Source organism: Vicugna pacos, chromosome 17 (assembly GCF_048564905.1).
Source record: "Vicugna pacos chromosome 17, VicPac4, whole genome shotgun sequence".
Lineage (NCBI taxonomy): Eukaryota > Metazoa > Chordata > Mammalia > Artiodactyla > Camelidae > Vicugna > Vicugna pacos.
In genome coordinates, this window is record NC_133003.1 from 20,869,460 (window position 1) to 20,892,025 (window position 22,566).

At 50.9% G+C, this 22,566-nt stretch overlaps 1 protein-coding gene across 1 annotated transcript; it reads right to left on the bottom strand.

Moving 5' to 3' along the window:
• Nucleotides 1–373: 373 nt before the first annotated feature.
• Nucleotides 374–2,282, bottom strand: LOC140685418 (protegrin-2-like). Its single transcript, XM_072941197.1, has 4 exons — nt 2,085–2,282; nt 1,343–1,450; nt 1,123–1,194; nt 374–511 (listed from the first exon to the last, which is right to left on the bottom strand). Exons 1-4 carry the CDS (start codon nt 2,280–2,282, stop codon nt 374–376), a joined length of 516 nt encoding a protein of 171 aa, XP_072797298.1.
• Nucleotides 2,283–22,566: the final 20,284 nt, after the last annotated feature.

Consider the following 22,566-nt stretch of genomic DNA (forward strand, 5'->3'; position numbering starts at 1 on the left):
TAAGCCCCTACTGGGTGTAGGAGGAGCAGAGTGGGGGAGTGTGAAGGGCATGATGGGGCCTGGGAATGGAGCCCTGTCCTGCCCCTCCCGGCCCCGCTGCCTCCCCCCCGCCCTCCTGGAAGGAACAGCTGCCACACCCATCTCTGTGTTCACAAGAGTGACCACACACACACACACACACACAGCAGAACAGGCCTCCCAGATTTGTGGATTTGGTCCCTGTGTGTGTGATCAGGTGACACAATTAAAATAGAAGCTTGGAGAAAGTTTTTTTCATAAAAATTTATCTTTTGGTGTCCAGGTCCTGACGCGGGGCAGGCAGACCCTCTGTACTCTTCCTTCGGCCCTTATGGGAGAGTTATCAGCCAACCATTCACCGTCCTCTCGGAAACCTTGGAAAAGGAACCCTTGGTGGCGGCAATACTGGCCTTGGTATCCTTGGTGGGATGCGTGGACGTGGCACCCTTGGCCTTGGCAGCCGTGGCCGGCGAATTCTCCTAACACTCTGAAGCTGTGAACCAGGAGGAAAACAGATTTCTTCTGGGTCGGAACCAGGGTCAACCCAAGACCCCTGTGTCCTCACCTGGTGATCCCCCTCCCAGTGCCACCCCAGGTGCCCTGAGGCCCCAGTTCACCCTCTGGCTGTGACCTTTGGAGCACATGGTTGAATCCCTACACTCACTCACAGAGGAGGAAGCCAAGGCCCAGAGATGACAAGGGGCTTCCCAGGGGCACAAGCCCTTCCCAGCAATGAAGGACAGAAGCAGGGGCTGAAAGCCGCTACTCTAGTCAGTGCCTCTTAAACTTCAGCACAGAATCCCTTAGAAGCGCTCTTATAAGACAAATTACTGGGCCCCAACCTAGACTCTGATTCAGTACGTCAGAGTGGGGACTGAGAATTTTTGCCGTTCTGACACGTCCTGTGTGGGGAGCCTACTGAGAGAACCACTGCTCTAAGGGATTGCAGAGCCCGGCCTGGAGACCTGGGGTTCAGGTGAGGGGGAGCCAGGGGAGGATGGCTTTCCTGCCGCTACAGGGATGGCACAGAGGGGAAATGGTCCAAAGGATGTTCCACACACCAGACCCAGCAGCAGCCTCTGCAGCCTGGAAGGGGTCACTCACCTCATCACAGGTGATATCCTGTTGGTCCCTGGACTGGTCCAAGGTGACTGTCCCCACACACTGTTTCACCACCTGGAAGGGGAGACATCAGGTCACACTGGAACCCCTGAGCCATAACCACCCAGCCTCACCCCAGGGGCTGCAAATAACACCCCCTCTTCGAGCCTCCTGTTCCTGTTCTTTGGAGGCACCTACCAGCGCCCTAAGCCCCCAGCCTCACCCCATTTTCCTTGAAGGCACACTGCTCCGGTGGCTGCTGTGTCTTCCTGGGACACACGGTCTCCTTAACTGTGAAGCTCACAGGCTTCGGGGCGTCTGGGTCCTCGTCCTGCTCAAGGATCAAAGTGGGGAGACTGGCTCAGGCTCATGCATCATTGTGTGACCTGTCTCCCTGCCCCAGCAGGACAATCACCCTTGAAAGCAGTTCCCATGTTCCTGATCCTGGGCTGCGGGCTGGGTGCAGAGGGGAGGAGGACACAGCCTGGTCCTGGGCTCCCAGGCACACAGGGAGCAGGAGGGGAACTCAGACCCACTCTCCTGAGGGACAGCTCCCCTTGGAGGGGCTGAAGGAAGTCAGGGGACACCTGCAGGGGAAGACCTTGTCACTGGAACCCCCAGGCTGAGCACAGCCCTTCCCTGGTGGGGAAACAATGGGGTGCACAGGGGACTGGAAGCAGGGAAGTCACATCCCAGAGCCAGTGACCCCAGCGTATCCCTGGAGCCCCCAGGAGGCCCTGGAGCCTGAGCGGGCTGTCAGGGCTCTGTTCCCACAGCAGAGATGCCAGGCAGAAGGCTCTCACAACAGGAGGGGACCCAGCTCTGGGAGGATTTCTGTGAGAGATGGGATCCCACTTAGAGGGAGAGGTGCCTTCCTGACAGGAGGTACAGCGCGAGCAAAGGGAGGGACAGTGTGGCCAAGCCTGGCGGGAGACGCCTCCCTCCCCAGCCCCTCCCCGACTCACAGCCTTGGGCGGCAGGTCCAGCTCCAGGAGGCGGTAGAGATTGGGGTCTGAGGACTGCTCATTGAGGCGATCCACAGCTCGAAGCACCGCCTCCCTATAGCTCAGGGCCTGGGCGCTGGCCCAAGGCACCGCTAGTCCCAGCAGCAGTAGCCACAGTGACCAGCAGCGCAGGGAGAGGCTGGCCCTCTGGGTCTCCATGGTCCCCGAGTCAGCCTCGTCCCAGCCCACAGGACCCTCCTTTATGCTCAGCCTGGGCCTGATGCAATTCCTCAAGCAGGATCCTTCCCCACCTGCCCCATCCCTGCCCCCGGCCAGGGTGTGAGCTGGAGTTGCCTCAGGCCCCGCTCTTGCCTCAGGGGATTGCTGGGCAGTGGGTGAGGTCTGCCTCCTGTGCAAGGTGAAGAAATGGTTTCTCCATCTCCCTGACAACATCTTGGCCTCTCCTGGGCCCCATGGGGAGTTTCATGGGCAGGGTTGCTCCAGAGGGTTGAATACTCCAGGAGATGGAGTGACCAGGCTCTGCCCTACACCCTCTCTGCCTCCTCATTGTGACCTCCTCAGAATCAGGCTGAAAGAGTGTATCCACCACACAACCTCCAGCTCCTGGGCCTCCTGGCCCCCAGGAGGCACTCAGTTAACATATGATGAACAGTTGGCAGCGCCACTTCCATTTTTGCCTTCCCACACAGCTTGTCCCCAGACGCCAAGGCCACACCATCCTGTTCTCTGGACCTAACCATCAGCCAGTGAGGGGCATGACTGCATCTGTCCCGACTCCTAGTCTTCTCTGCCTTTCTCAGAGTAAAAATGTTGCATCCCTAGACCCCAAGAGAACTGGCCTGTTGCCCTAGTCCCTCCCAGCCGAGCCCGAAGAAAGGTCATGTACACTATTGACCACACTTCTCTGTCCTCTGTCACACCCAGAACCACTGCAGGATGGCCAGCCTTCCCTGGATCCAGAGGCTACACTCCAATATTGTCCTTATCATCACAGGACTGTGGACTCTGTGTCCTGTGAAACAGCCCCCTTCCACTTTCTCCCCTGGTGTCCCTCTCCTGGGTCCCCTCCCACCTCCCTGGTGGCTCCTGCTTGGTATCCTCCCAGGACCCTCCTCGTAGTACACAGGGCTTGCACAGGTGCACACGGGCGGCTTCTCCTCCCCGTCCTCACACATTCCTGGGCACATCCCTTCTCCAGATGCCAGTTATCAGGGACACACATCACTGGTCCGTGTCCCTGAGTCAAGACTCTTGTGAACATCCTGGTTGTCCACATGGGGCTGTCTGGGGCTGTTGGCTGGCAGCCCCTATGGGAGCCTTGAGCTGAGAACCTGGGAGGCCCCACCTGCTCCTCCTTCCTCTGAGGACACTCCCTGTCCCCCCACCCACCCCTGCCCTGTCCTACCACCACCCCTTCTTCTCTGAAGTGTAGCCACAACCTCCAGACTCCACCGTCTCTGGTTCCAGGCTCCCCCCATACCAAAGTCCACTCTCCATGCCATTATCCAGGGCTATACCAAGCTGCTGATTCCAACATTTCACCCCCTGCCTTCAGGGGCCCAACACCTCCAGCAGGTTCAGGGCTGGAGTCTTGCCACCTCCCATCCTCCTCAGTCGCAGCCCTGCACACTCAGGTGTCAGAGGGCACATCCACTCCAACCTCTCAGGCCCCTCAGAGACTCTGCTCTTCTCCCATCTCTGCACCTGATCCCTCTGCCTGCTGTCATCTTTCACCTTGTGAAGCCTCCTCTGACCTCCAACTAGACACAGCACTTCCTCTCTTGGCTCTCACAGCCTCAGGACGTCCCTTCTGAGTTCACCTCAGTGGTTCCCTATCCAGGGCTCTGGCTGAAACTCTAGGCTGAGGTGGTGAGTGTGGGAGGTGGAGGAGCCCAACTGGGAGACACAATGAGCCAAAGCAATAGAGGGGCTCAGAGACTTTGAAGCAAATTCTATTCCAGTCTCCCACAGAATGGCCATGAGGACTGTGGTGGTTCTTGGAATCAGTTTGCCCTCAGGACTCTTGGGGCCTTGGACATGGTACCTCACAAGGTTTCAGCCTGGACGGATGTGCTGGTTGCACACTCAGCCTTAGAGAAGGACGGAGAGAGAGGGACGTCTGGGCAAACTGGTGTGACTGTCCAGGTGTTGCCCCAGTGGCCTCTTGGTCAAGCTATATCATTTCCCAAGTCTGAGGAGAAAAAGGAGGTGATTATAGGAGAAAAATACCTAGCAATACCCACGGTGACCGGGTACCAGGTCCCCCTGAAATCCTCCCTGTGTTTTCCTCCTCTGCGCCTTTGCATTTGCCCAGACTTTAGACTGAAGTCGCCTTGCCCATCCTTCCCTGAGTCCTTGGAGTGTTTCTTGTCAGGTTCTCAGACTGCAACTCCCTGGATGGGGGTGTGCCGTCCCTGCCTCCAGCATCTGGCTTTCCTGGTTTGTCCTCACAGCCTGTCAGAGCGGAGGTCTTCTCAGGAAAGACCCCACAGCCCTTGTGCCCAGGCTGGCTGGCCCCTGAACCCACATCTGGTCCTTGAGAAACCTTCATGCACCCGTCACCCGCATAAACTCAGGGAATGAGCCGTGATCCTGCATGGCCCACCTGCTTTTCTCCTCCCAGCCATCTTTCCTGTCTGTGAGAATCCAGGGCAAAAGGAAATGGACCCCGGTCTGCTGTGCCCCAAACCCACCAGCTCTCTGAGTTGGCCAGTGGATGAAGAAAATGAGACCCAAGTAAATCACTCAAACAAAGAGCCTCTGCCTGGAAAATGGCAAATGTAAGTATGGACCCAATGCCTCCCACTGACCCACCATGCTGTCCCTCTCACGGGCACAAGGGGAGGGATTTGGCCCCTCCGCTGCCCTCCCCAGGGCCCTGTGAGGGTGGGGACTTGGGCCGGGGGTGAGTGTCAGGACCCTCCACGCAGGGTCAGCTTCCTCTTTCCCACTGACCACTTCACGTGAAGTGAGGAGCTGGGGAGAACCACGAGGGTAAGTCATCCTGGAAACCCCTCAGCCAGGCTGGGATGTCCCAGGCCCGGGGCTTGGAGAAGGAGGCAGCCGGCAGGAGGGCAGCCCTACTCCACCCCGGGAGGACAGGAGACCAAGCAGAGGCTGCACCCGCCACACTGCAGCCAGGAGACTCGGCGGGCATCCGGGGCTGTGCTGCTGCTGCTGCTGCTGCTGCTCCAGAGTCTGGCTTGAGCTGAACCCACCTCCCTGGCCACGGACATCAGCCTGAGCCAGGCCCAGGCTCAATCTCACCATCAACTAGGACAGCAAACATCCAACCAGCTGGTCCCAGCAAGATGACACGTTGAGCTGGGCCAGGGTGCAGGCTGAGTGGGAGGATGCCCAGCTTTGCAGAAGAGACCAGGCTCCCAGCCCCAGATGTGGGGCAGATGGGTGGGCATGGGTACCATTCCTGTGAGTGGGTTTTTACTGGGGACACGGGTGCAGAGAAGCCAGGCTGGTTTCCAGAGCCTAAGAGGGTATTCTCTCCCCTTTGAGGATCTGGATGCCTCAAGTACATCTCAGAGGGCACCTCCTCCCCACCCCTCTACCAGGACAAGGACCTGCAAAGCCCAGGATCTCAGGTCAGCCTCCTGGAGGCCGTGTGCTTCAGGCAGGAGGCAGGTCAAGCCTATCCAGACATTAAATTGCAGGAGGATGTAGGGCAGTCTACCCAAGGAATAGAAATAAAAACAAGAATAAACAAATGGGACCTAATTAAACTTACAAGCAAAGGAAACCATAAGTAAAACAAAATGAAAACCTATGGAGTGGGAGAAAATTTTTGCAAATGAAACCAAGAAAGGCTTGATCTCCAAAATATATGTGTAGCTCATACGACTTAATAAGAAAAAACCAAACTACCCAATCCAAAAATGGGCCGAAGACCTAAACAAGGAATTCTCCAAGGAGGAAATACAAATGGTCAATAGGCACATGAAAAAATGCTCAATATCACTAATTATCAGAGAAATTCAAATTAAAACTCACACCAGTCAGAATGGCCATCATTCAGAAGTCCACAAATGACAAATGCTGGAGAGGCTGTGGAGAAAGGGGAACCCTCCTACACTGCTGGTGGGAATGCAGTTTGGTGCAGCCACTGTGGAATACAGTATGGAGATTCCTCAAAAGACTAGGAATGGACTTACCACATGACCCAGGAATCCCGCTCCTGGGCATGTATCCAGAAGGAACCCTACTTCAAAATGACACCTGCACCCCAATGTCCACAGCAGCACTATTTACAATAGCCAAGTCATGGAAACAGCGTAAATGTCCATCAGCAGATGACTGGATAAAGATGATGTGGTATATTTATACAATGGAATACTACTCAGCCATAACAACCGACAATGTAACGCCATTTGCAGCAACGTGGATGTTATTGGAGAATGTCACTCTAAGTAAAGTAAGCTAGAAAGAGAAAGAAAAATACCATATGAGATCGCTCATATGTGGAATTAAAAAAAAACATAAATACAAAACAGAAACAGAGTCATAGACATAGAATACAAACTTGTGGTTGCCAGGGGGACGGGGGGTGGGAATGGACTGGGATTTCAAAATGTAGAATAGATAATCAAGATTGTACTGTGTAGCACAGGGAAATACATACAGGATCTTGTGGTGGCTCACAGTGAAAGAGAATGTGACAATGAATGTATGTATGTTCATGTATAACTGAAAATTTTGCTTCACACTGGAAATTGACACAACATTGTAAAATGACTATGACTCAATAAAAAATGTTTAAAAATAAAATAAAATTTAAAAATTTAAAAATAAATAAATAAATCAAATTTCAGGAGGATGGAGTCAGACAGGCCACCTCACACGAGGCACATTCCCCCCTCCATCTTTCCTGGATGTCTCTGCAGTCCCTCCCCAGAATATGGCTTGTCCTAGTAGAACAGTTTTGTCTGCTCATGAATATCCTGGTAAGGTAGAAACAGCCCCTCCAGAGCTCCCACTTGGGCCTTGCCAGCTAGCACACCCTTTGTAGAGTGGCTAGAGAAGGGATCAACTCCTAGGGGAGGGACGGACTAGAGATCAGAATAGAATTTCCACAGATTTCATTGTTCCAGCCAGGAATCTTTTCACGGGTCCCAGGTCCAACTCAATAGATACAGATGGCACCTGATTTTGTTTATTTCTCAAAAGAAATTTAGATTTTAAAACACCTTCCTGCCCACTCAACTGCCCATAGGGAACCACTGATCCTGTCTCCAGCAATAATCTCCTTCCATAAGGATTTCAACCAATGCACAAGGAAAGAGACTCAGGAGCTGGGATTGCAGGTTGGAGAGGGAAGGGGATGGAGACCGGGAAGCTGAGAGGTAGCAGGGACTGTAGGGGTAGAGCTGGGATGCTGGAAGCCATGCTGTGTAGGGGTGACACCAGCCTGTGAAGAGGAAACAAACCTGATCGTCCTGCTGACTCTTAAGTTGGGTCTCTCTCCACTCTGCTGGGAGGTCCTGCCATGACAGTCACCTGTGTGCTAATGGGAAACCTCACTGAAGTGCCTTTCTTTCCAAGGAATTCACTAATGGCAGCAACACTGAATTGGGCCCCTGGGGTCCATTCTGTCATCAAAGCAACAACTCTAACACTAATCCCTGGGATGGTCATTGTAACAACATTGTGAGGGGACCCTGGGGCCCCTTGAGTCCTTCATGGTTGTGGAGTCTGGACACCTGAGACCAAGATGTGACCTGAGCATGTGGTCCTTCAGGGTACAAAGGGGCACTGAGCATCTACCTCCTCTGACTTCACAGCACTTTTGTCAGCAGGGCAGGGCAGGGCTTACCGCCAGTCTCTTTTGGCCAGGGAGGAAACTGAGGCCCAGGTTGGGGTATGGGTATGGCCTTGGAAGGAAGGTCTTGGCCAAGATATGCTTGATGGCAGGACTCAGAGCTCTGGCTCCTGTGTGGAATTTCCCCTGGTATGATCTGGGGCTTCCCTCTCTCTTGGATGAGCTCCCTGGCCCCTTCTCCCTGATCCCACCAACCTTCATCCTGGCCAGCCCTGCATCTCTCCTGCAGCCCATTGCTTTAAGAGGTTCTGGAGAGTGAGATTTTTGACCAGTTGCTCTCTGGGTATTGCAGGGCGAATGAATGGGGTCTCCATCTATGATAAGTCCCACTCTCTTCTGTTGCTTCAGGAGCATCCTCTGCCCTCTGGCTACTGAAGCCTTGAGGGGAGGACTCAGGGAGAATTGCAGCAAGGATGGAGGGAAGTAAGCTGTTCTTATAATGTTTTCCGGGGCCTCCTTCCTGTATTACTTCAAGTGTGGAGTCACTACTGGCCAGGATTAGCTATATCATTTGCAAAATAAAAATGCAGGGGCCCCTTGTTCAAAATTACTAAGAATTTCAAGTCCTAAGAAATAGTTCATTGCCCCTAAATAGACATCTCTCCAAAGAGGACAGAGAGATGGCCAACAAGCACATGAAAAGATGCTCAACATTACTAATTGTCAGAGAAATGCAAATCAAAACTACAATAAGATTCACTTCACACCAGCCAGAATGGCCATCATTCAAAAGTCCACAAATGATAAATGCTAGAGAGAGTGTGGAGAAAACAGAACCCTCCTACATTGTTGGTGGGAATGTAAATTTGTGCAGCCACTATAGAGGGCAGTATGGAGTTTCCTTACAAAACTAAAAATAGAGTAACCATAGAGTCCAGCAATCCCACTCCTGGGCATGTATCCAGAGAAAACTATAATTCAGAAAGACACATGCAACCCAATATTCATAGCAGCACTATTTACAATATGGAAACAACCCAAATGTCCATTGACAGATGACTAGTTAAAGAAGATGTGGTATATTTATACAATGGAATATTACTCAGCCATAAAAAAGAATGAAATATTGCCATTTGCAGCAACATGGATGGACCTAGAGATTGAAGTAAGTCAGACAGAGAAAGCCACTTATATGTGGAATCTAAAAAAAATGATACAAGTTCTATTTCCAAGCTAAAAATAGACTCATGGACATAGAAAACAAACAATAGTTACCAAAGGGGAAAGGGCAGGGTGGGATAAATTAGGGGTTGGAGATTAACAGATACAAATTTCTACACATAAAATAGATAAACAACAGGGATTTACTGTACAGCACAGTACAGTACAGGGAACTATATTCAATTTCTTGTGATGGGCTACAGTGGAAAAAAATCTGAAAAAAATGTATGTATATTTATAACTGAATCAGTTTGCTGTACACCTGAAACATTGTAAATCAACTACACTGCAATAAAAAATAAAATTAAAAAATGTAAGTCATTACCAAGTACCAGGCCCTTCTGAGCACGGGGGCCTGTGTGATTGCACTGGTGACACACTCATGACACTGGCCCAGCCCCTGGCCCCAGAAGCACAGTCACGGCAGGAAGGGCTCCAAGGTGCCACCTCAGAAGTCCACCAGATAGGTGGAGATTTTAATTGTCTAGGAAACACAATACCCACTTATGACTTTTATTACTGGTTTGTTAAAGTTTTCTCTAAGAAAAAAGAAGAGCTCTAAACACACACATGCAAGTGTGTATCAGCGCTGACAACTGCAATTCCCATTGTTCGGAAGGGGTGACAAGGCCCCAGCAGAACATAGGAGAAAGGGCTTAGTGAGGCCGCAGGGGTGGAAGTGGCAGGGCTGGGGCTGGACTCCCAGGACAGTGCTCTTTCCAACGCCCATAGCTTCACCAGCTCTCCTACACAAGAGGGCATCTGGAGCTCATGACCTGGCCCTGGCCTCCTCTCCAGCCCCGATCCCTACCTCAGCCTGGCCTAGGAGTTGTAACCTCATGTTCATGATCATAATCATGATCATCGACATCCTTCCTGCCCTTCCAGCAAGCAGAGCCGGGCAGCACAGTTGGCATGAGGTTAGTGTCACCCACCACATGGCTCTTCTTTGCAACTTGCAGTTGCAGTAATGTGATTTTCCAGGGGTGCAAGAGGAGATGAAAACGGCAGTGAGAAGTATTATTCATGTGATTTGACCCTCTTCCAGCCGCTGTGCACCTCCTCCCTCATTCCTGAGCCTCAAAATTAAATATTCTACTTAACTGGAAGGTAGCCTCCAGGGAGTTGCTGCATTTATAGCTCAAGTTGCCTTTCTCAAGTGTGTGCTCCACTGAAAGGTGAGCCTGGTTATCCGGTTATCCTCTTGGTGTTTCCTTTCATAGTCCATTCATCTTCCAATGGCACCAACTGTTTGGAGATGAGACCAGGCATAAAAGGTCCGGGGAGTATTTTGGGCAGCTGTGCACTCCTGGGTACTTCTTACTATAAGGCGGTACCATTGTGGATGGGATGTGAATTCGAACAGGCAACCTAGACCATCTAAGAGTCCTTGAATACCATGGCCCACACACACTGTGCAGACAGGGATGGCACCCCAGCTTGTTGCCCCGGAGTCCCCTTTGTCACTCAGCTGTGGAGCTGGCAGTCAGGCACAATCGCCAGGCTTCCTTGGCCTGGGGTACTGGCATCACTATGCTTTATTTTAGGGCCCTTTGGTGCACTGTAGATGAATTACAATGCCCTGTGTGTTGGTATATCGACATGGTGTGATTCCCGACATGGGTGGTGCAGATTTAATTCACTTGTTGATTCTATTTATGCTTGTTCTTGAATGACTTTTTTCTATGGGCACCTGCTTGAGGCATGAACAGGGGATGTGAGTGCTAATCATTCTGTTGCCATAACTTTTTTCCCCACAGAGACTGAGACTTCATCATCCAGTTGTCCCACAGCCAGGCACCAGACCACACTGTCAGTCCATGATGTGAAAAATACAACAAGGTTAATTTGGAGGGTGTCTTCCAGGGCAAGCATCACAGCTCACAACTCCACCCATTGACAGGGGGCCCTTGTTCGTGCCTAGGTGTAAATAGATGTCTCTGAGGCTGAACCCCGAGCACACTTCTCTGGGGGAATATCCATTATATTGTTGTTTTCAGTTTTTTACTCTTTTGTGATAGGGGTGTTGCTTTGTTAGGCTCTTAATGCCTGATAATGCCCAGTAACAAGCCAGTGATGCCTCTCGAATGGGCTAGACCAGGTGGTGTCCAGCAAGTACTGTGTCCGGATCCACAGGAGGAGTGTTGCCTTGTGTCAACTTCCTTCTTCCACAGACTCCAGGCTGCATAATTCTCAGTACCCGACATTTGTCACTTGAAAGGTTCTTTAGGACAAACTGGCCTGAGTGGGAGGCAGTCTGTACAGCCTGCTGGTTGGTTCCTTTAAGCACTTCTGCCTCCACCAGCTCTTTAGCTGGTGCGTGGGATCTCCGTCCCTGTCCACCCTTGTCTTCTCAGCCACTTTACTGCCACCACGTGGCTGAGTGGGGGAGCCTGGAGGGCCCCATCATGTGCTTGTCCCAATGTCACTGTCCTAACCTTGGCCCCTCCCCAGTGGCAGCCCCCCTCACATTAGGAGGAGTTCTCATCCTGAGACCTCTATTTCCATAAGGCATTCAGTGAGATGGGTACCTGGCTGTGCAGACTGTCCATCAATGAAATGGCACAGATTAGTTCAAGGACACCTTAGAGGCCATGTTGGCTGAAGCACCTTTGTAAATTGAAAAATGTGAGGCACCACCATTGGCGTGAAGAGAAGTGGTCAAAGGAGCATTTGGGGCCAGAGCCCTGAGGAGTGTGTTTTTTTCACTGTAAGACAAAAAAGGACCAGCTTTTCTTTCAGTGCTTTTATCACCCCCTTTTTGAGGTCATGATCTAGTAGACTATCAGGGTCTGTTTCATTGATCATTCTTTCAGGGGACTTCTCTTGTTCTTTTAATTGGGAGTGGTTCCTCTGCTTCTTCATTATGCTTACGTCTCTCTGGCTCTGTGGAGCAAGGAGTATCAGTTATCTACCATGGTGTTGAAGGGCTGTTGTTTGTTTTTTTTTAAGAGGAAGTGTTCCTGTGTAGACTGTGTGTGTCTGATAATTTTGTCGTGAGGTCTGTTTTTAGTATGTATAGTTGCCACATCTTTCTTCCACATGTGTTGGCTGTTATCCCTTTGATTGGGTGTGTGGCCGATGTTGTGGTGATCAGAGCCTGCCCTGATTGTTGGGTGGGGCCTCCTTTTTGTTCCGTGGATGTCACAGCCCTGGCAGGGACTGGGTCTGCTCCCTTTTGTTGGAATGGAGGCTTCCAGACCCATTTCTGAGCTGCGGTGTGTGGTAGATGGGGTTGGAGTGTGTCAAGTACTCTTGGTTGATACTGACCTTGTCCCCGCTTTAGCTGCAGGAATGTCACTACTCTGCTCTGGTATCCCCCATGTTCTGTGCCCTCAGAGCTACCAATGTATCCACCAACACCAGGCACTGGGGTCCGCCGTAGTGATCATGCAGTCACACACTTGGATCTGCTCTGTATACACTCCCAGCCACGGCCCCCAGCACACTCCAGCCCCCTGAGGCTGATTCTGCTGTCCCCAGCTCTCTGCCCCGCCTGCCTCCTCCGGCTCCCTTCCTGCACTAATTTCCTTTTTCTTCTTTTTTTTTTCTACCAGATTTTGTGAGGAATCTTCTTTTCTTTTGAAGGAGGCGATGTTCTGCCAAACTTCAGCAAGTGTTCTTGTAGTAAACTATAATAAAAAAGAATACGAAAAGGAGTATATGTGTGTATACGTATGACTGTAGCATTATGCTGTACACCAGAAATTGACACAAAATTGTAAACTGACCATACTTCCATTAAAAAAAAACAGGATTATAAAAACAATCCAAAAGAAGGCAGAAAAGGAGGTAAAACTAAGATACAAATTGAATGAATAAAAGAGCTACAAGACATAAGGTTATAAGCCAGATATGGAGTGATTATATCACGTAAATGGTGCTGAGTTAGCCAGGTTTTCTAGTTTCTGTATCTGTCATTTTCACACCTGCCTGCCCCTCCCCAGGTTAGCATATTCGAACAGTCAGCGGGTCCTCTCTCCCTAAGCACACCTTTCCAGTGCATGCTGACCTCCCCCATCCGACCCTCTCTGCCTCCTTGTTCCCTGTCATAATCGCCCCAGGGCCAGGCACCATACACTTAGGGCAGCCCCTCCACTCCACCCCGAGCCCACGAATATGATCAAACTAGTCAGTTCTCAGCCCGGTCAGCCTCACTGTGCCCGGCAATTCCTTCCCTGGAGAACCATTGCACAGGCTTCTCCACAGCTCCCGCCTGGCCCTCTGCCTGCGTGACCTCCCCGCAGGCCCTCATAGCGGGCCTTCCTGGGAACTGCGAGCCACACACTCACTTTGCAAAGGCAACGGGCTCCCGCCCTGGTGATGGGACCGCAACTGAACAAAACCTCAACCCTCGGTACAGTTTAAAACAGGGAGAGTAAGAGAACAAGAGCTGCAGAGACAGACAGAGAGGGAGGGAGGGAGAGAAACAATTTAGGCAAAATACTAACATCGATGACCCTGGAACAGAGACATGTAGGTTTTATGTACTATTTTTGTGTTTTTCCATAAATTTTAATTTACTGCCAAATAAAAAAATTTTCTAAATGTTAAAGCCACAACACTGAGTACAGCTCTGTGGTTAGATGAGTGGCTTCCCCTAGTCTTAAGAAACACAAATGAAATTATAAAAAGGTAGAGAGCCAGCTCTGCCACCTCAGCTTCAGATAACTTCTCTGGATCTCAGTTTCCTTAACTCACAGCACAGAACAAATCTATATAACAGCGAGTTCTCGCTTTTATTGACAAAAATTTCTGTTACCAGTGAGACAGAGAAGTGGAACATTAACAAAATCCCACTCATACTGATGAGATTCAATAGAAACAGTGATGAGAGGATTGAGTTTCCCAGGGAACCCCAGTTCCCAGCCCCTGCCTGCCAAGACAGGGCAGAGAAGCCCCCAGGGAAGTGCCTCCAAACTCACCATTGGCCCTCCTGCTTGCCCTGCAGTACCCACAGATGGCCAGTGGAGGCGATCTCAGAGCAGTTCCAGCAAGTGCCCGGAGTCCCCGGAGAGCAGCAGTATTTATTTCCCTGCCAGCGTGGGCACACAGCTACCAGCAAAACCACAGCTTATCATCTAGGCAGAGTAGGCACAGTACCTAGGCACCATTATACTCCAAGGGACACTCAAAATGTTTTCATTTTAATTACCTTTGAAATCAGAAGACAAAAAAGATGATAATAACAATAAATATTTAATATTAAATCCAACCTGGTTTAATTTCATCTTTATACAAATGCAGTTGTAAAATATAATATTTAATACCATCTGGTGGATGAAGTGGCCCAGAGGGTAAAAGTGCCAGGGCCCACAAGAATCACAATGTAGATCTTGTCTCGCTGCCAGCATCCTGCCTGCTCCAGATCAGTAGACACATGAACAGAGTGACACACAGGAGAAAGGAGGACTGTAGGTGGGACCCCAGGAACCAGGGCACCCTCCAACTCTTGGATTGAAACTAGACAGTCTGTGGGGGTGGGGGACAGTACTCTTGGGATCTGACTGGCACAGGCATCCCTCAGTCATATCAGAGGAAGTCTGGAGGGTCCCCCCTATTGTGCCAGCTGCTGACCTTCTAATGACCACATGGGAAATGTGAGTACAGAGAGGCCAGTTCCCTGCTCTCAGGGAAGTCTGGTGGGTGCAGGGGCTGCATTTCATTCATCCCCTCCTGTCCTGATGGGAATTCCAAGTGTCTCTCTGGGTCCCTGCTCTGACAGACGACCCAGCTCTGTGCCCTGAGACGGACCCAGACTAACTATGGTCTCCTTAACTCCCTCATCCTGCCTCATTCAGATTCAGCTCCTATGAGGTCCTTGATCTTGTTTCTTTAGCTAAGCCATTGACCACCCCCTTAAATTAGGCTATGTGTTTCCCAATATAGATAGATAGAGGTCCAGAAAAGATCTCTTCTTCTGCCCAGGACTGCACAGGCAGAAGAGCAATGGCTTTCATATGTCTAGACTCCTCAGAATTCTTTTTCTGCCCAATTGAGAGTGACGTGCAGTGCACTGTCCCCGGTGGAGAGCCCCAAACTAAATCCTTAGACTTCAGAGGTGGGGGTCAAGGGCCAGGAACAAAAGGGCCTGATAACTGCCCAGTGTCCCTCCCTGGTAAAACGGGAGTGTGGGGGAAGGAGAAGCCCCTATGTGTCCTCACTCATGGCCTCCCCTCTTCCTTAACTCTTGCTTCCCCTCCACACTCTGCATTGGGCTACTGAGCCCCCAAATCTCTGAGGCTGCTCCCACTGAGGTCAGAGGCCTTCACACAAACCCACACCTGAAATCTGAGATCCAGCAGAAGAAAGACTGATGTGTCTCAATGCCCAGAGCAAAAGCCAGGAAAGGTGGGCTCTTGCAGAGTTCAGATTGTGAGGGAAGTGGAACAATCTGGGCACTGTACCTGCAGGCTGACCCTATAGCCCGCCAGCAGGAGACTGAACTGCGTCTCCCTGAGTGATTAACAAGAGGCCTGGTCCTCCAGGACTGTCACCTCCATACCAGCAGGAACAGCATCCCCAGCAGCCCTGCACACAGACTAGGGCTCCTTAAGCCCCTACTGGGTGGAGGAGGAGGAGGGCGGGGGAGTGTGAAGGGCATGGGGGGAGGGGCCTGAGAATGGGGCCCTGTCCTGTCCCTCCTGGCCCTGCTGCATGCCCCTGCCCTCCTGGAAGGAACAGCTGCCTCACCCATCTCTGTGCTCACAGGAGTACTGTTGCAGCAAATTGTGTTATAGTTCAGTGTTACAGCTCAGTATTACAGCTCAGTTGAGACAGCAAGCTGGATCCGGACGAGAGACCAAGCAGCACTCGGAGGGTTGGAGAACTCAGGTTTATTATGCCAGAGGGCCCAGAGGAGTTAACACTCCAAGCTCTGGACCCCGTCTGTAGGTTTACACAGGCTTTTACAGGCTACCAGTCTAGACTTTGCAACATTTTGCAATAAAATGCAAAGAAGGTATAACAAAGGTGACTAATTAGGAACAAGTTTGTAGAAATGGACCAATCAGGAGTGAGAGAAATGGAAAAATCAGAAGTGAGAGAAATGGACAAATCAAGAGTGAGCTTCATGAAAATGAAATACTACAAATGGACCAATCAGGAGTTAGCTCAGGGAACCAGTAGAATCTAACAGGTAAGTTCCACGTTCCTAGAAGTAAGCCATTTCAGAGTGTTAAAAAGTGAGATAATGCCACTAGGCCAGAGAACCGAATTGTGCTGGTAGGAGGGTAGTAGCCCTGCCTGGGGGTCTTGCCATCTTTTTCATGGGGCTTCCCTCCTCATTCCCCACTTTCGATACTCTCTTAAACATCTGTAGTGAGCATCAACCTTTAGAGTGGTGCCCCTTACTCATCATTGAGCTCTTTCTGTCCAGGGGCCTGTACTGAGTAACTAATAGCTGTAGCCTTAGTGACACTATTTGTGAGCTGATAAAATGGGTAACAAGTTTAACGATGCAGGGACCAAACAGCAGTGCTAGAAGAATCATAAGGATGGGGAGGAGCAAGGAGGCCCAACTCCAGAGGTTGTTCCATTGTGCCCAGGAATTTGCTAATTCCTAGTTTCTGCATTCAGCTCGATCTCGTAGTTGTTGGACCATATTTCTGACAATTCCTAATTGATTTACACAGAAACAGCATTTCTCATTTAGGAAGAGACAGAGTCCCCCCTTTTCGGTAGTGAGCAAGTCTAAACCCCTCCTGTTCTGTAGGACTACTGCTGCTAGGGAGTCCAACTGGTTTTGTAGAGACATTAAGGACTCAGCCACTTGTTTTGAGCCTTCAGTGACCTCAGCAGGTAAGTGCTGGTAATAGTAGGATGATGAGGCTATTCCTCCTGTACCTGTGCCTACTCCAGTTGCTATTCCCACCGAGTGAGTAGTGGTATCAGTGGGATGGCCCTTTTTGATTGAGTATGGGCCATCAGGGGTATGGGAAGCCTCTGGTTATTAGGTATTATGTCCATCTGAGGGGTAAGGAAGGCCAATGTGCTACTACCTGTCCAACTGGCTGGCAGGCACCGCTAGGTGTGTGTCCCGCATACAAAAAAGGTTCCTGGGCTCAGTGTGCACCAGGGTTTGACAGACATACAACCATAAACAGCTGTGCAGTTATGGGTTTGGGCACACTGGGCAGTGGCTAGATTTCTCATTGAAAGTTTTGTCCCTGGGTTGTAGATGCAGTCAAGAGCTGTATGGGCCAATCATACATTAACTGACTTAGGGCTTACATCTGCGGAGTCTGGGGACTACCCAGGCTGACCATTAAACTTGATTAGATCTGAGAGACCATCAGGCTGGCTACATGGTGCAGGGGACCAGGCCGCAGGCAGAGCCAGCGATCACTTGCTAGTTGTGGGTTAGTAGTATTAATATGGTAATGGACCTCGCCTAATAAGGGACTTAATTGAGGGTTCCGGTTATAAGGCGTGGGCCTATGTCTATTTTTTCCCCCAGTCCTTACCAGGTCTATAGAAGAGCCCTGAGCGTGTGGGCCGGGGATTTTCGGGGGGGAAGAAGGTCCCTGCCAAGTGCAAATCGGTGAACGGGTCCCATTGGAACCCCCATCATTGAAACAGATATGTTAGCAACTATTTTTACAAGTACCAGGAGGGACTGAGGTTTCTTTTTTTTGTTTGTTTTAAACAGAGAGGTATGGTTCCTACAGCAGACACTGACGGACCATTAGGCTTCCTGTTGTAGAGAGATAGGGTACAGCTAGTATTAGATTCTGGCCTATGTTGCAATCCTGGAGTGCAGTGACTATCAGTCCTACAGCTAGCAATATAGCAATACTCATTACTCAAATAAAGTCGGGGCGGCAGTTCACTTTATGTCTTGATCGGTGGTGCCTCGGGCTTCTGCCGTGCGTTCACTAGCCAGCTTCTGGGTGTGGCTAGAGCAAGCTCTCTGGCAGGTGAGGCGGGTGTCTCTGGTCCTCATTTCAAGTGGCTCCTCGAGGCCCTGGTTGATTCTCCAGGCGTCCTCGTCTCGCAGTGGCGCTTCCCTCTTTACTCTGGTGTGATGAATCCACGGGGTGATACCTGCAACTTTAAGAGCTGTTGGAATGGTTAACAAAACTGGGTAGAGGCTTCTTCAAGTGGGTTCGAGGGGCTCCTTCTCCCAATCTTTTACCCAGACTTGATCTCCAGGCTCATATGGGTTTAACATTGTTCCCCGTGAGACTGGGATCCTGTCAGTTACCCACCTATGGACTTTCTGCATAGTTTTTTCGAGGCCCTGCATTTGCTTATGAAGTTCTAAGCTTCCCACGTCTCTAAGTTTTTCTCCCAGTATCATTAGGGGAGGGGGTTTCCCATGTAGGATTTCAAAAGGGGAGGATCCCATCTTGGACCAAGGGGCATAGAGTACCCACTGGAGAGCCATGGGAGGGGTGTCGGTCCAAGGTAGTTGAGTCTCTCAACTGAGCTTTGTTATATCCTGTTTTAGGGTCCGGCGCATGCGCTCTATCCTGCCTGAACTCTGGGGCCTGTAGGCCTCATGTACATTCCGGCGGACGTTTAGTGTTTTTGCCACTTGTTGTACTATTTCCACCATGAATGCGGGTCCATTGTCTGACCCTACGGTTAATGGCAACCCGAATCTGGGAATAATGTCTGTGAGTAAGCCCTTTATTACTTCTCTTGTTTCCTCAGTCCGTGCTGGGTATGCTTCTACCCATCCTGAAAAGGTGCAGATAACAGCCAGCAAGTAGTTGTATCCGCTGCTGGGCCCCATTTCTGAGAAACCCATTTCCATATCTTTAAAAGGAGCCTGGCCACACCACTGGATTTCTCTTGGTCCAGCTGACCCCTGGTGTGCATTGTTTGAGCACATACGGGGCAGCACTGTGAGACTGAGGCACAGAGGGATGGAAGCCGAGGGGTCAGTCAGTACCGTTCCAGCAGGGCCTCTAAGGCATTCTTTCCCAGATGGGTGAGCTCATGTTGCTGAAGGACCACCTGGTGGGCTAATCGTTCAGGTATATACATCCGTTTGTCAGGCATCACCCACCATCCTTCCTTTCCGCTGGCTCCTCTAGTTTTGGCCCGTGAGTTTTCCTCTTGGCTGTATGCTGCAGATGTTGGCAGCAGTTTGGGTGCCAGTCGAACCTTTGAGATGGCCCCAAGATCTCTGGCATGGCATGATCGACTTGCCGCTCTTTGCGTAGCCTGATCTGCTAGTTGGTTTCTTCTGTTTATGGGGTCATTTCCTCTTTTGGTGTCCTTTACAGCGGATGAATGACATCTCTGTGGGCTCCCAAATTGTCTCCCATAGATGCCCATGGGGGGCTTGTCTGGCTTTTGGATTATGGTGATCTTAGACGTGTTGGTTGGTTTCTTTGGCCCGGCTCGCAACCCATGTAGGAGGGCTCTCGGATATGTCCGCAGAGCCTCCCGTTCGGCTTGGGAGTTAGAGTTCCATTCTGGTCTTGCGTCTGGGGCTGCGTTCCAGGCCCATTCCTCCGCATCCAGAGTTCCCTCTGGGGCCTGCTCTTGTAGCCATTTTCTAGTTTCTGTTATGATCTGCTTTCTTTCTTTAGTATTGAAGAGTGTCAGGAGCAGCTGCTGAACGTCATCCCAAGTCAGCTGGTGGGTCTGGAAGATGAACTCTAGGAGGTCAATCATGGCCTGGGGTTTTTCTGAATGTGGCGGAGTGTGGTGTCGCCAGTTCAGGAGATCCGTTGTACTGACAGGCTGGTAGTACAGGATGGAGTGGCTGGGCTGCACGGAGCCATCATCATTAACTTGTTGGGGTCCCTGTGTCGCCCAGAGAGGCATCCGGAGGGTAGCCACTGGCTGGGCGGCCTGCAGGGCCGAATGGAGTTTCCACCCCTTGGGCTCCCGGCCCAGAGCCCAGGGCCACCGTGGTGGTACAGGCGGCGGTGGACCGTCTGGAGAGGCAGCTGTGGTGGAGCCGCAGAAGCAGGAGGAACATATGGCAGCGGTAGCATTGGCAGTCCTTCAGGGTTCCCACGAAGGACTGGCCTCGTTGTGTCCTTCCTTTTCATCTTTAACGTCGGGACCACGAGGATCTTATATTGTCCTTGATCATTCACATAGACCTGGACCCATGGAGGCAAGGTTTGGGTGATCGTTAGCCAAGAGTCAATATATGGGATTTGGTCGCGGTGCCCTGGGGGCGTGGTGATTATCCAGTATATGGCCCCGCCAGCTGGCAGGTCGAGTGTGCCTTCCGGGGGCCATCCCATCCAAAGGCGGGCCACTCTGACTCCCACAACATGCACAATTTTTCTGGTGTCATTTTAATTCTATAGTTTCCTGAGAAACTCTTTTTGAAATTTTTAATCATGCAGTCCAGAACTGTCAGCTTTGATTTTGAGGCTCCCATTATTATTAGTTGACAGACTTTATGGCCTATAGGTGTGGGTCTGCTCCTGGCACCGAGGACTGTGACCCCAGTATCTCTGTTTTTTCCACCCCTCAAAACTGTGGAGTTCTCAAAAACCTCGCTGCCTCACTGGGCCGAATACCTATCTGCTTGGCTGCAAGTGCTGCCAGTGAGTCAGGGTTCCACGTTAGGCAAGTAACCCTGAGACTCCCCAGGGCCTGGATGAGCTCTGGGGGGGTCCCTGCATAAAGTGTTTTCTATAGCCTGAATTGACAAAATATGAGGCCAGGATGGCTGGCTGGTGGCAGAATAAATGGACCAAAAAGGAGGACCTCAAAGGAGGGTTCCAGCCAGTCCTGGGGTGGGTCCCTCTAGCTCAGGTCTTGTGGTCTTAATTTTAGACAGAAAGGTAGTATTGAGCCTGGTTTATTAACTGCGACAGGATATTCTGGGGGACTGGTGACAAGGTCGTGTCTGAAACTTTTAAAAATAATCTCGTCTTAGTTCCCGAGGGCACAGGGGTCATTTACTCATAGGCTGTTCTACGTCACTTTCCCTCCCTGTGTAGCCACCCCGTGCCAGTGTCGCAAACGAGACAAAGGGAGGGTTTTTGCTGAGTCCGCCTGGCCGCTCCCCTCATGAGGACGAAGGTGCCTCTTAGCTTTGGCGGGTCAATATAAGCCGCTGACTTCCATCGATACAGCGAGGGGCGGATACCACCACGAGCCATATGAGGTCACCACGGAACTGCAGGTTGGGACTCACTCGAACTCCGCAGCAGAATGCCATGGAGCTACAAACTCGAACCTGATTGCATGTTTTTCAGGCCGCACACACATTCTCTCTCTCTCTCTCTCTCACACACACACACACACACACAAACACAGATTACTTGCACATTTCCCTCCCTATCACCGGGGTGTCCCTAATCTAACCTAATCTAACCTGATCTCCCTGTCCAGAGTACCATCACACGGGGAGCATAACCTGATCTCCCTATTCAGAATACCATCAGATGGGTAGCCTGGAGGAGGTGATCAGTCTCCTCTTTTGTTCACTTTTACAGAATCTGAATACCCTACCTAAATATGGATGTTTCCCAGGGCTCCTACCTTGCTCGGTCGTGTTGTTTGGTGAGTTGGTCTGTCCCTCTAGTGAGTCCCATTGGGGCACAGCCATCCAGAGGACTGGATCACCTCTGCAAAGGAGGACCCGTGATACTGTTGGGTGGTGCGCCTCCTCGTTTGCTTTCAGAGTTCCCGAACTCCAGGCGGTTGCTCCGCCACCGCGGCCACTCAATGGGCTGGCATGGTTGGAATCTTGCTGGGGCCTCCAGAAATGTTGCAGGAAAAGTGTTACAGCTCGGTGTTACATCTCAGTTGTGACAGCAACCTGGATCTGGGCAAGAGACCAAACAGCACACGAGAGTTGGAGAACTCAGGTTTATCACACCAGTGGGCCCAAAGGAGTTAACGCTCCAAGCTCTGGACCCCGTCTGTAGGTTTACACAGGCTTTTATAGGCTGCCAGTTTACACTTTGCAACATCATATGCGAATACGGTATAACAAAAGTTGACTAATTAGGAACAAGCTTTGTAGAAATGGACCAATCAGGAGGGAGAGAAATGACCAATCAGGAATGAGAGAAATGGATCAATCAGGAGTTAGCTCAGAGAACCAGTGGAATCTAACGGGTAAGTTCCGTTCCTAGAAGTAAGCCATTTCATAGTTCAAAAAGCGAGATAATTCCACTGGGCCAGGGAACTGAATTGTGCTGGCAGGAGGGTAGTGCCCCTACCTGGGGGTCTTACCGTCTTTCTCATGGGCTTCCCACCTCATGAAAACACGCACGCACATGCACACACGCACGCAGGCGCGAGCGCCCACGGCCTGCCACAGTTAAGTACTTGGTCCTGGTAAGTCGGAGGAGGGGAGAAAAGTAAAACTGAAGCCTGGAGCAAAGTGTTTTCACAGGAATTTATTCTTCAAATCCTGACCCAGGGCAAAGCAGACCCTTAGGAGTCTCCCCGGGCTTCTGATTCGCTAAATGCCCTTATACACGAGTTATCTGTAAATCTTTCACCTTCTTGTAGCAAATCTTGGAGGGCTGGATGGGAATGCAAATTTGGCAGGGGTAA

Bases quoted from the DNA above. Each gene is read 5' to 3' on its own strand.
- LOC140685418 (XM_072941197.1), bottom strand. From the start codon at position 2,282: ATGGAGACCCAGAGGGCCAGCCTCTCCCTGCGCTGCTGGTCACTGTGG. The intron at 1,451-2,084 runs GTGAGTCGGGGA...ATCCTTGAGCAG, and splicing joins TGGACCTGCCGCCCAAGGCT to GACGAGGACCCAGACGCCCC. The intron at 1,195-1,342 runs GTGAGGCTGGGG...CTCCCCTTCCAG, and splicing joins GTGCCTTCAAGGAAAATGGG to GTGGTGAAACAGTGTGTGGG.